The following is a 13,929-nucleotide window of genomic DNA, read 5'->3' as shown; positions in this document are numbered from 1 at the left end:
TATGTTAACGTTTGGACTAGATGATCTTCAAGGTGCTTTTCAACCTAGATGATTCTGTGATTCTGTGATTTGCCCCTCACCTGTAGCTGAGGGGGCGTTAGGGCAGTTCCAGGCCCTGGCTTGTGAGATGCCTGTGATGTCACCTGTGTCTGAGTGGGTGACAGGGGAGGAGCAGGCTCTGGCTTGTACAGGTGCTTTTGATGTCACCTGTAGATGACTAGGGGATAGGGCAGGAGCAGTGCCAGACCTGAGCAACTCCTTGTGATGTATATATATTGGGGTACCCAGGGAGCGGGGTGTATGGTATATTGGGGTACACGGTGTATTGGGGTACGCAGGGAGCAGGGCACATGGTATATTGGGGCACACAGTATACTGGGGTACGCGGTATCTTGGTGTATACAGTTTGTGTGGTTTCTGGGGGTGCCTGGGGACCAGACTGTAAGGGACTGTGTTGGACTGCATCTGTCTCAACATTGCTGTTGCACCACCACCACTTCCTGGCCTCGGCACCCTCTTGCCATGGAGGAGTACGTTCTGAAGGAGATGAAGGGTCCCCAACGAAACCACGACATCCGCCCGAAGCTAAATCAGGGTGCGGAAGACACGCGAGCCGGCATGACCAGCACCTGGGCATCCATGCATGGAGGACCATGGGACCAGGAGCCCCATGATCGGTGTAAGACGTGCAGGCTGGCACGAAATGGGCAGACTCTTTGGAAAAGGTTGAGGGGACTGGGACAATAAAAGGACTGCGTACTCCTCCCTCGGCATGCACCTTCTTCGACACCTGTTGCTTGGAGCCGGGACCTCAGCGGAGTTTGGAGCACCATCACCTGCACTGACCCCGAGCCAATGCAACATCGCTAGATCCCTGGTGGTGGTGGTAATTAGCTGCATATCTACCGTTTTTCTTGCTTAGGGATTCTGACTTTCCCCTTCTTTTCCCCTCTGTCCTATCGCTATAACTAATTGTTACAGCAAATAAAGTTCACAAGTTTATACAGCATCTGACCTTGTTTGTGTCTTAATCTTGCTCTTGGGATCATTTAAGAACCCACCCCGATATTGATCAGGACATTTTAAATTGGCGTCACGGACAGGATCCCTTGAGATGAGAGTGCTGTACTATCTTGCTGTGTTGGATGCAAACCTTTCAGGATGAAATAACCCCCTTTGTGTTACATTAAGTTGTGACCTCCTGAGACTGAACAGGGGATACTTGCATACCCAGGTGTGGCCCTCTCAGGACGATAATCCCCTTTGGATTGTTTTGGTGTTAAATTCAGATCTGGTCTCCTGGGAGAGAAAAGGGGAAATCTGACATTAAGGTGTGACCCTCTCAGGACGAATCCCCTTTGAATTAGGAAAAAAAAAAAGAATGGCTGCCCTGAAGGCAGCCAATGTTTCTGATGATGTGCCCTCAGGGGCTAAAGGAATAGATAAACTATATGATCTTTTGGAAGCGCACCGGTCTCGTCCCTCGGTCCAGGGACTAGATTGGGTGAAAAAACATTGGTTTCAACCACAGAGTGTGGTGGATAGGATAAGGGTTTCGCAGAAGGAAGCTAAGGTTAAGAGGGGAAAAGGAAAAGCTATAATTTGTGCAGTGTTAGGAGCCAGTCTGGCAGCTGCGGTGGAAGAGAAAAAGCAGAAGTTGTATCAAACTGATATTGTAATAGACTCCCTGCAGATAGTCATACAGACCCTGCAGAATCAATTGAAAGAAACCAAAGAATTACTAGAGGAAGAAAGGAATCAAAATATAATATTGAAGAACGAGTTGAGGGAACAACTCTTGGCAGAGACGGATACACTGGTGGAGGCAGAGGTGAAGCTTCTGGAGCTTCTGGATACGGCAAATTTATCCCCAAGGGGATTTGCAAAAGGCAAAAGAAACCATAGAGAGCCCAACCCATAAGTATCCGCTGGTTAAAACAGAGAATGTATACGAGGACAATAGCGATAACCGTCCTCAGGTTATCACCAAAGAAGTCCCATTTACAGCAACTGAATTGGCAAAGCTGAAAAAGGATTTTGCAAGGACTGCAAAAGAATCAGAGACGGAGTATGTGTGGAGAGTGTCTTTGTCAGGAGGGGATGGAAACTTATTGTCAGAGAAAGAAGCAGAAGGATATTGGGGCCCGGGTGTGTTTTTAACTACTAGTGACCGCCGAGCCCCATGGTCATTGACTCAGAGAGCTGCATACTGGGCTGGAGGGCTGAACCCCTTGGAGAGGGGGGATCCCCTTGCCATAACAGGTACGGTGGATCAGTTAGTGGAAAGGGTGCAGAAGGCAGCCTGCCTGCAGATGATGTATGATCAGGAGCTCAAGCCTAACCAGGGCTCCCCGATGATGATGCCTGTGGACCCAGATAGGATGACCCCCCTGATACGAGGACTTTCTGACTCCCTGAAACCCATTGGCATTCAGTTACAAGGGAAGATTCAAAATACCCCCAATGCAGAAAGAATGACGGCCGCTCTGGAGGGGATAGTAATCCCTAACCACCAACGGCCAGGGAGGAAAGTATGGACATGGGGAGAGCTAGCCCAGGAATTGATTAATTTTGGGAGAAATTATGGCCCCGTTGGTGGATCGTCCCAAAGAACTGAAAACAGGGTCGTGCAGGCTGGAGAGCAAATTCATGAGCGACAATCATCCATGAGGAAGGGCCAAGGCTTGGGATCACCTCGATGTCAGAATTCTGGGAGAGAAAGACCCCTAACTCGACAGGGACTGTGGCGACTAGGGCTTCAGAAAGGCGTTTCCCGGGACTTGATGGATGGACTCCCGACTCAAAAATTAGAACTTGTGCAGAACTGGCGGATGTCGCTGCACAAGGTCTCCAGGTCCTTGAGGAGGATGGCAGGGTCAGTCGCCTCCTGCCCGGCCTGGAGGACAGCTTGCAGGTGGTACACCTCCACCCCCAGCAATCCATCTCATTTTCCAGGACAACCTGTCTTGGTGGAACTTCCCACAGTGGGCAAGGTGCCACTTGTGTTGGACACACCCCTTAATAAGTACACCTGGAAGGCCAAAGATGCTTATAGAAAGGAGCACAAAATGGATTGTTCCATCTTTCTGATTATAACTTACTTCTGGTTCTCAAAATGAACCGAAAAGATTTTTCTTTTCTTTTTTCTTGTAGGTAAAACTTCCCCCGGAGAATGATATCCTGAGTCACGACGGGGGATCTTTATGTGGATTTTGATTCTTTATATAGTATTGATGTCTATTGCCTTATTAATATTTGTAGGATGTGTTGTGTACCATCGTAGAAACTGTTTTGGGCAACCGTTCTCCTCTCCCTTTGTTCCGGAGGAAGCTCCGGCTCTCTTAAGTGCTTACCAAAAATGGTGGGTCAGCAATTTCAATACAGTCCATAATGGGATGAGATTCTGGACTAAGGATGCTGATCCCTGGCAACCCCATTTTCCTGGAAAAGGTATTTAGTGCCTTAACTGGACAAAAGAGAGAAGAGTATGAGTCGGGGAGAGTGCTTGTAAATGGGCTTTATCCCCAGGCTTTGATTATTATGACCCCTATTGCAGGCCACCACTCCAGTCACGGGGTGGTATAACAACCCATTACCTCATTGGGGATAAGCATAGCAGGGAGCTACCCATGAAGGCGAAAAAAAAGTACTAAAGCCAAAAAGGGCCATTACTGGATATGTGGACGTACTGTCTACAAACAATTACCAGCGAATTGGTCAGGGATTTGCTATATAGGGATTATCCGACCTCTGTTTTTCCTTCTCCCAGAGGCTGATGGTCCTCAATTGGAAATAAGACTATATGATAAGCTAGGAAACAAAAGGATTGTCTGCCACAAGCGATCTGTTGAGTTTGAAATAGGTGGAACTCAAAAGTGGGGGGAAAATGAGTGGCCCCCTGAAAGAATTATTGAGCATTATGGGTCTGCCACTTGGAATCCCAATGAACCGATATCAGGGGCAAGAGAACCAATTTATAATTTAAACCGTATAATTCAACTACAAGCAGTCTTAGAAATTATTATTAATAAAACTGCTAATGTATAAACCTTTTAACTCAACAATCTTAACAGATGCACACTGCAATCCTTTAACATCGCATGGTTTTAGACTACCTACTAGCTGAAGAGGGAGGAGTATGTGGAAAACTAAATGTTTCTAATTGTTGTTTGGAAATAGACGATGTAGGTGAAGTAGTCCTTCAACTGACCACAGATATTAGGAAACTAGCTCATGACCCTGTTCAAACATGGAATGGTTGGAATGGTGATTTGTGGTCTTGATTACCCGGAGCACCATGGGTAAAGCAGCTTCTATTTTATCTCCTATGTGCATTTGCCGCCTTGATGGTTTTGCCATGTATTATTCCTTGCTTTATTCAGTTAATCCAACGTGTTGTTTCTAACATGAAATTTATATCTACTGTCTCACCTGATGGTGTAAAGCAGATTCGTATCGTTCGCCAACCAAAGCCTGTCGCTGTATCCATCATTTAAACCTTAAACTTAGAATAGATGTTTCTAGGAATAAACAGCACATGCGCTCTGGGCTGGGGGCGTCCGTTTTGGCAGATCCCTGACTCAGGCGAGTCAGACCACCTTCAGCCCTGCAGTCCGCGACAGCAACCAGAATGTATACCCTTTTAATACTGAATTTTGTGGCTGTTACTTTGTTAGCTCTTGCTATATTTTCTCTTGTGGTATGTATGTGTTCGTCCTGTAAGTGTCCATGTAAACCATCTTGTAGTTGTACCTGTTCATGTAAACAACCACCTCCCTCCCCTCCTCGTCCCCAAAGACCGAGAGCACATTCCTCAGCCCGGTCTGAGACACATCTTGTTTAACTTTGTTTCGTTAAAAAACTGTTAGTTGATAGTGTTACTGTTACCTTTTTATATGTTTGTTTAGAATATTGTTAACACTGTTACGGATAGTGTAGTTTATTTACCTTTGTTTAAAGTTGGAACAGAAGTTTCTAGGCCCAAATGACGCATGCGCATTAGGAAAAGGGGAGTGGAAAGCGATTGTCCTGCTGCGCATGCTAACCCCAACTCCTGCAAACCAGAGCCGCAGACTGTGTGGACTGCCAAGGCCTCAGACACTCTGTGGTATTTTGTTAAAACCGTGGGAAAAATGGAACATACATTAGGATTAATCTTAATTCACTTTGCAGTCTTTGCCTTGATGACCATTAACTTAATTATTATTGTAATACTTCTGTTTTGTCCCTATAAATGTCAATCATGTAAACTGTCGTTATGTTCTTCTGCTGATTCATCAAAGCCTTAAAATTGGTTTATAAAATGTTATTGGTTATATGTTTGTTAGTTAAAGATGTTTGTATTTGTTACTGATGAAAAATTTGCAAGAAAACTTGTTTGTTATTGTGTTTTGCCATTTTTCTGGTCTTTCTCTCTCTCTGTAATGTTATCTTTCATGCCACCACAAAGACAGCAATGTTGAGCCACGGGGTGGTGTAAGGGACTGTGTTGGACTGCGTCTGTCTCAACATTGCTGTTGCACCACCACCACTTCCTGACCTCGGCACCCTGTTGCCATGGAGGAGTACGTTCTGAAGGAGATGAAGAGTCCCCAACGAAACCACGACATCCGCCCGAAGCTAAATCAGGGTGCGGAAGACACGCGAGCTGGCATGACCAGCACCTGGGCATCCGCGCATGGAGGACCATGGGACCAGGAGCCCTGCCACGATTAAGAGATGGGAGACAGGCTTGATGCAAGCAAAGTTCTCCACTTTATTACATGTAACACTCATTTTTATAGAAAATCAGAAGTTGCATGTGTTAAATTGATTGGTTGCTATGCTTCAGAATTCTTATCAGCGCACGCTAATTGGTAGCTACTTAACCTTTAGCAATTGGACTAATAGCAACTAAGCCGCTCCTATAAAAAACTCTAAATTCCTTGCTGTCTGCACCATCTTCGGCCCTTTATCAAGCATGACTCACAGGTTAGCAATTCTTCACCATATCAGCACTTTCCTCAGCGCTTTTCTCTTCCCTTTATCAGGCTTCCCAAGGTTTGTAGCCTACAAGTTCCAGTACATCCCCCTCTAACAACGGAGCAGTACAGGCCGTTCTGTCTGAGTCCTTCAAGTCGTACCCGACAAAGCCCCATGATCGGGGTAAGACATGCAGGCTGGCATGAAATGGGCAGACTCTTTGGAAAAGGTTGAGGGGACTGGGACAATAAAAGGACTGCGTACTCCTCCCTCGGCGTGCACCTTCTTCGACACCTGTTGCTTGGAGCCGGGACCTCAGCGGAGTTTGGAGCACCATCACCTGCACTGACCCCGAGCCAACATCACTGGATCCCTGGTGGTGGTGATAATTAGCTGCATATCTACCGTTTTTCTTGCTTAGGGATTCTGACTTTCCCCTTCTTTTCCCTTCTGTCCTATCACTATAACTAATTGTTACAGCAAATAAAGTTCACAAGGTTATACAACATCTGACCTCATTTGTGTCTTAATCTCACTCTTGGGATCATTTAAGAACCCACCCCAATATTGAACCGGGACACAGGTGCAGGGTCCAGACAGATGTCTCAGACATCTGCTGGAAATAGAACACAGCAGAGCAGGGCCAGTCCCAGAGATTCCTGGAAAGGGTGGGAGATAACTTCCTGATGCAGCTGGTAAGTGAACCGACCAGAGAAGGTGCCCTGCTGGATCTCCTCTTTGTGAAGAGAGAAGGACTGGTGAATGATGTGGCGGTTGGAGGTCGACTAGGGCACAGCGACCATGCAATCTAAGAATAGAGTTCTCTATTGTTAGAGAGGCCAGGAGAGGGGGGCAGCAGAACTGACATCCTGGACTTCCAAAGAGCTGACTTTGTCTTGTCTAGGCACCTGCTCGACAGGATGCCTTGGGAGACGGTCCTGAAGGGTATAGGGGTCCAGGAAGGCTGGGCACTCTTTAAGAAGGAAGCGTTAATGGCTCAGGAGCAGGCGGTCCCCGGGTGCTGTAAGAGAAGCCGGCGACAGAGAAGACCACCCTGGCTAAACGGGGAGCTTTGGCTGCAGCTCAGGGAGAAAAGGAGAGTTTACAGCTCTTGGAAGAAGGGGCTAGTCACTCACAGTGATTACAAAGATGTTGTGAGGCTATGCAGGGCGGAAATGAGGAGGTCTAAAGCCCAGCTGGAAATTAATCTGGCTTCAGCAATCAAGGACAACAAGAAATGTTTCTGTAAGTATGTGTAAGAGTCGGTCAGAAGATCAGCATTGTCTCAACATTGTCATCGGGGACATGGACGGTGAGGTACCCAACAATGGCCTGTTTGGAACACAGTTGCGGATCCCTGGAGTGGAATGTGGTGCAAAGGCTCCTGAATGCAGAACTGTGTGGCACAGCCAGTGCTGTGCTGTTTTCCTTAGTACTGAACCATGTGGTGCAGGCAGTGCAGTGCTGTTCTTCGCTGCCTGAGCCATGCAGTACAGAGTGCTGTGCTATTGTTCGGTACCTGGGCCTAGCCGGAGCTGTTAGAGATAATTGCATAGCCACTGTCAAAAAGGATGGATCACAACTGTTGCCATAACATCGATGAAGAAATCATGAATCTTAGATGAACTTTGCTTCATTATAATACCAAAACACACCTCCTGCTTGAAGGTTACCCGCCTCCAAGACTGACCACACCTCAGACACTCCCCCCTGCGCATGCGTGATGGCCTCGCTCGAGAAGGGCGGAGATATGATAATTGAATTCTGAGAAGGGCAGAGACTCCTGAGGCAGAGGTGGAGCAAGCTGTGTTACTAAGCATAAAAGATGACGTCTTGGCAATGAAAACTACAAGCTTCCCCACCAAGGATCACGACGATGATTGGTGATGCAGCATCAGCTGGACCCGGGACCGTTAGGACACCTTGAGATCAGCGGTGGTAGCTATAACCTCTCTTCCTCCTCTCTCTAAACTATACTTTCCTCCTTTCTTCTACCCATCTCTAACTATTGCATGCCACTTCACAGGCAACACGATAAAGTATTACTGTTTGTTTACTGCTATGCAGTCTGGTGTTGGTCACCTTAATTTTACACTTTCGCGATCATAGCAAATGAACCATCACATGTCCACCGAGTGGACCGTGACAGTATGTGAGCAGCAAAAGAAAGACCAGAGTAAGCCTCCATCCCCTGCTAGATGCAGGAGGAAAGATGGCAACAAATGACGAGGAAAAGGCTGAGGTGCTTAATGCCTTCTTTGCCTCAGTCTTTAATAACAAGACTAGCTGTATTGAGGGAATCCAGCCTCCTCAGGCAGAAGACAGAGACTGGGAGAACAACCCTCCTGCATTCCAGGAGGAGATAGTCAGTGACCTACTGCATCACACAGACATACACAAGTCCCATAGGACCGGATGGGATACACGCGAGGGTGCTGAAGGAGCTGGCTGGGGTGCTTGCCAAGCCGCTTTCCATAATTTACCAGCAATCCTGGCTGACGGAGGAGGTGCCGACAGACTGGAAATTGGCCAATGTGATGCCCATATATAAGAAGGGTTAGAACGATAATCCAGGAAATTACAGGCCTGTCAGCTGACTTTGGTGCCTGGGAAGCTGATGGAGCAGCTCATCCTGAGTACCGTCATACAACACATGCGGGACAACCAGGTGATCAGGCCCAGTCAGCGTGGGTTTATGAAAGGTAGGTCCTGCTTGACAAACCTGCTCTCCTTCTACAACAGGACGACCTGCTTATTGCATGAGGGAAAGGCTGTGGATGTGGTTTGCCTTGTCTTCAGTAAGGCCTTTGACACCGTTTCCCCCAGCATTCTCCTGGCAAAACTAGCTGCTCGTGGCTTGGATTGGCACACGCTTTGCTGGGTAAAAAACTGGCTGGCTGGCTGAGCCCAAAGAGTGGTGGTGAACGGAGTTAAATCCAGTTGGCGGCCGCTCATGAGTGGTGTCCCCCAAGGGCTTGGTTTTGGGGCCACTCCTGTTTAACATCTTTATTGATGATTCTGTGATTCTGTGATTTGCCCCTCACCTGTAGCTGAGGAGGCATTAGGGCAGTTCCAGGCCCTGGCTTGTGAGATGCCTGTGATGTCACCTGTGTCTGAGTGGGTGACAGGGGAGGAGCAGGCTCTGGCTTGTACAGGTGCTTTTGATGTCACCTGTAGATGACTAGGGGATAGGGCAGGAGCAGTGCCAGGCCTGAGCAACTCCTTGTGATGTATATATATTGGGGTACCCAGGGAGCAGGGTGTATGGTATATTGGGGTACACGGTGTATTGGGGTACGCAGGGAGCAGGGCACACGGTATATTGGGGCACATGGTATACTGGGGTACGTGGTATCTTGGGGGACACAGTTTGTGTGGTTTCTGGGGGTGCCTGGGGACCAGGCGCAGGCTATTATTGGGGTGCAGAGTTACCGGGGTGTGCAGGGAGCTGGGCCCCGGGGATGCTCCCTGAGAAATGCCTAGTTTTGGGTTAAAAAAAGAGAATTTCTGCCCATCAAGAGCCTTTCACAGGAGAGTAACGGGGTGGAGGGCAGAAGGTGGGAGGTGGGGGGTCAATCCCAGCTAAACCCGGTTCTTCCAAGTCCCCCCTTGATGCGGCTATGGACTGCGCATTGCTGAGCCCCCAGAAAAACCCAAATGAGCGTTTGCTCAAACCAACTCCTTTAATACAGGAAAAACCCGGCGGCTGCCGGGGGACGAGAATCGCCAGGAACACGCGGATCACACCAAAACCCAGCAGCTCCCCCGGCCCTGCAGAGAGAAAATGCACCCTAAAACCTGCCCAGGAATCCAAAACGCTTCCCCGCCCCCCCCAATAAAACTGAAATTATCCCTTTTTGCAGCCAGTCCGGGTCAGTCAACGACACAACAACACTGCTCGGTTCATCTCGGCATCATTCCTCAGAGCTGCATGCCGTGGGGGATGTTCCTCTCCAAAAATCCACAGGACATCAACTCCCGATATACCCAGATGGACACACCTGCAGAAATTAAAATTATCGTAGGAAATTGCACGGAAATTTAAACATCTGTTCAAAATAGGAGATGAAAAACTCTCCAGGGTGCACTTCACCACGCAGGCGTTGTGCTTTGCCGTGACTCGAGCATGGCTCTTCCAGGACGAAGCAGAATCTGGACGTTGCTGCTCGCTCACACCCGTTAAGATTTATCCAATTGGATGAAAAAACTGCGACCGCTCCAGACGCGAAGGTGGTTTTAACCCCGTTCCCGTTACCCCGCTGGAGCGGTTTCAGCTCGACGAGGAGCCTCGCAGCAGGACGTTCCCTTCACCCCTTGCACTACTCACCCCAGCATCCCGGATTCTTTGGTCTCCATGACGTACAGAAACATGAGCAAGGTGTGGAACAGGTTGTTTCTGCCCTGAAGCCACAGGGAGAGAAAAGAGCTTCAAAATCAAGTCCCCGAGGAGAAATCAGAGCGGGATTTTCAGGCGGAGGAAGTGACTGTTGAGAAAGCCATCTCAAAATGACATTGTGGGGGGGGAGCTGGTGGGGCTTTGCCTCAATACTTGACTTTTTTCAGTGAGAGAAATACCAGCGAAAGACCAAAGGTGGGTTTTGGCTGGGTTATCATCTTGAAATCCGTGACGTGCTGGAGGTTTTTGGAAAGCAGAGCTCCAGCAACGGCCAGGGATCGATCGATCGAAAATTCAAATTCGGCGGAGAATTTTGCTAGTTTGAGAGCAGAAGTTGTGCTGGGTTTGTGCGTGTGGTGGGGTTTTTGGTGAAAGGGGAGGGGGCTGCAGCGGTGGCCCCTGTGAGCATCTTCCGGAAGCTCCCCCAGCTCCAAGCGGGACCCGGCACTGCGCCAAGGCCGGGACAATTAGCGCCGGCGGCCAATTAGCGCCGACGGCCATGCCTCTGCCATAACATATTGTAAGATGGGGAACATGGGAGGGGGTTAGGACTTTGAGGAGGAGTGATGAGGAGGAGACTTGTGGGAACGCCAAGGTCAGCGGGAGGAAGGAGGAGGAAAGGGGGGAGGTGCCAGAGCAGAGCCCCCCTGTATCCCGTGGGGGGATGGCAGGGCCCCCCCCTGCACCCGTGGGGGTCACTGAAGGAACAGGGATCTGTCTGGGGAGGACCTCAGGGCTCTGTGGGAAGGAGAAGCCCCCACGGTTGTAGTTTAGTGCTGGGAGGTTGACAGAAAAAGGCCTGAACCTTAGGCCTCAAACCAAAGCCTGAACCACATGCCTCGAAGCAGAGCCTGAACCACCAAAGCCGGAACCACCAAAGCTGGAACCACAGGCCTCAAACTAGAGTTGACTTCTGAGTGAACCTCCTGACCAGCATCCTATCAGCATGGAATATGGCCATATTTCCTCTGAAAACTAGATAAAGAATATCTACTTTTGGACCCTAAGCCAGCTGTTTCCTAGAAGACAGCAACTCCTCAGATATGCCCCGGATCCCGGCCAGATCCGGGATGAACCCGAGTGAAGCCGATCTACCAGATGTTTCTGTGCCCTTTTTTTTAATTTTTCTTTTTATATACGATTTGTTTTTTAAACTGTGTAAAAGCAGGACCCTCAAACGAAACTGAGGCCAGGAAGAAGGGAGGGGTGGGGAGAAGCGGTTTTTAACGCATCTCTCTGTCCCACTCTGTCTGTTAAGCCTTGGTTTTGTTAGTGCTTGTTTGAATTAAAGGGATGTTCTTGTTTTTCTTCCCCAAAGCAGTCTGGGGTTTTGCCTGATTTAATGGGTGAGGAAACCCCTCGCTGTCCTCATCACCATTCCTGAGCCTTTTTGTTGATCTGGCAGGTAGCTGTCTCAGTGCTCAGGGGCTGCGGCACCTCCTGCCCCAGCAAGCTGGCACCTTCCAGGTATGGGGGGGCTGGCAGTGTCCCCCCAAATGGATCTGTCTGCCAAACCTCTCATGTCTGTCCCCCAGATTTGTCCCCAAACCTCTTCTGCATCTCCTAAACCTCACATTATCACCAAATCTCTTCATCCGTCCCCCAAACTCTTACGTCCATCCCTGTGGGAGGCATTGGCCTGTCAGCCTTGCACAGCCTCTGAGAAACTAGCCAGGCTTTGATGAAAAACAGGCCTTGGGAGAAAGATAAGAAAGTGCTGAGGAAAACAACGGACAGCTGCAACACTAAACTGTGGAAAAGTACTGAACTGTGAGAAGTTACTACCGCGTGAACAGCGCATGAACAAGAAGTTGATTGGTCTGCACAGAGCGTGTTAGAGCGGTCTTATGCTGATAGGAGAAAAGGCTGATAACTGTCTAATTGCTGATTTGCTAATTATGAAGTAAGAGCTTTGGCGAGAGCATAAGTATGTACTACTGGAAAAATAAACGGCTTTGCTGGATATAACTCTCATAGAGTTGTGCAGGTCCAATATCCGCCCGCAACAAATGGTGACCCCGATGTCCCAGGATGGAACGCAGAAGACGCCGTGGGAGGATCCCCGATTGGAGGTACTGTCTACAGTGGGGCTGTGGCAGGGAGGTAGGAGAACAGTCGATCGATGGAAACTCACCCAGGAGAGGTGATCAATCGGGGGCAGCATGGGGCAGAACAAGTCCGCAGAAGAGACGGCCACTATCAGACTCCTGCTGCATATACTCTCTAAGAGAGGGATAACCTATAATGAAACTTCTGTACGAAGGTTACTTATATGGTGCAGAAACCACGGCTATCCTGCTGATACCCTCACAACCTTTGAACCAGCAAAATGGGCTGAAATAAGTGAACGGTTGTGGGATGCTATTTCCAAGGGGAATCAGCATGCGAGTGAGCTAGTGACCACTTGGAAGTTGGTTTCAGACACTCTTAAAGCACGGAGTTGGTGGCAGCGGCCCCGGGCCTCCCCAAGCCCCCCCTGCCATGGAGCGACTGCCTGCGGCCATCTGGCACCGCGCGATCGTCCGTCCCGCCTCCCCCGAACGCCAAAAGTGGCAGTTTTTACAGAAGGTGCTGACACTGTGATACGGAGTCCCTTGTCCATTCTAAAAGGAATAACTTTAAACCTTTCTGATGGTCAGTACACTAAAGGCCTTGATTTTAAAACAAAGAAGGGGGAATTTTCTGGACGCACCACATAATCAACTAGCAATGGCTTTATATATTCTTAATGGTGTTTTGATGTTTGTAGTATTTGTCATTTTATGTTGTGCGAGTAATAAGTGTAAGGGGCCTCTTGGTTGTGTGATTGTTTTGTGCGTGTGAGACGCAGCCCAGCTGCAGATGCGGAGTGCGGAGTTCTCTGACCCGCAGTTCCGTTGTCCCGTGAGGGAAGCGGCTGCAGAGGAACGAAGCGCAGGGCAGACTCTGTACCAGTGGGGGGGTAGTGCAGGACCAGTTAACATTCCTTAGTACAGAGGGCCCTAGGGCACGCCCGCTGGGTCATCAGTGCTGCCTGTTTGTGCTCAGTGTTTTAAGTGTCATAGGTGAAATATCTCCTCTAGCAGGAGGCAGTAATTCTGTGTTAATTGTTGTCTTGAATTTAGGTACATAGTCTGTGGAGAGAGTGCACCCTTGTACCATCTGCCTGAGGGGGATATTGTCAGCTTAATCAGGTAGCGTTTTAAGGTAAAATAGACAAGATGGGAAGCGGCCAGAGCAGGGGAATAGTCAAAAAGAGTCCCCTAGGCTGTATTTTTAAACGCTGGAAGAAGATAGGGGGACTTCCAGGCGCAAGTGTGAACAAAAAGACACTAATCAAATATTACAATCAGTGGTGGTTTATAATAATTTAGTCGATACCGATCAGGCGTGGACTTAGCAGCCTCTGAGTCAGTAACATCATTAGATACCACGGTATCCTTGATACTAACAGGAGTATATAGACTGTTGGGAAATGGGGAAAAAAAAAAAAAAAAAGAAAAAAAAAAGAAAGAAAAAAGGAAAAAAAAAAGAGAGCATTATTACAGGGAAGATCATCTACAACCTTACAGGGGTTGTTCATTTTACTAGGG

General features: G+C 48.6%; 1 protein-coding gene across 1 annotated transcript; it reads left to right on the top strand.

Moving 5' to 3' along the window:
• The first annotated feature begins 522 nt into the window (after positions 1–522).
• LOC141917524 (uncharacterized) lies at positions 523–3,216 on the top strand. Its single transcript, XM_074810782.1, is given in 4 exon segments — positions 523–595; positions 1,368–1,855; positions 1,857–2,846; positions 3,154–3,216. Coding segments are annotated over 4 exon segments (1,614 nt in total).
• Positions 3,217–13,929: the final 10,713 nt, after the last annotated feature.

This window comes from Strix aluco, chromosome 39, assembly GCF_031877795.1.
Source record: "Strix aluco isolate bStrAlu1 chromosome 39, bStrAlu1.hap1, whole genome shotgun sequence".
In the NCBI taxonomy this organism is placed as follows: Eukaryota; Metazoa; Chordata; class Aves; order Strigiformes; family Strigidae; genus Strix; species Strix aluco.
Note: the sequence above shows the minus strand (reverse complement) of the source record. Positions and strands in the feature narration are given on the sequence as shown.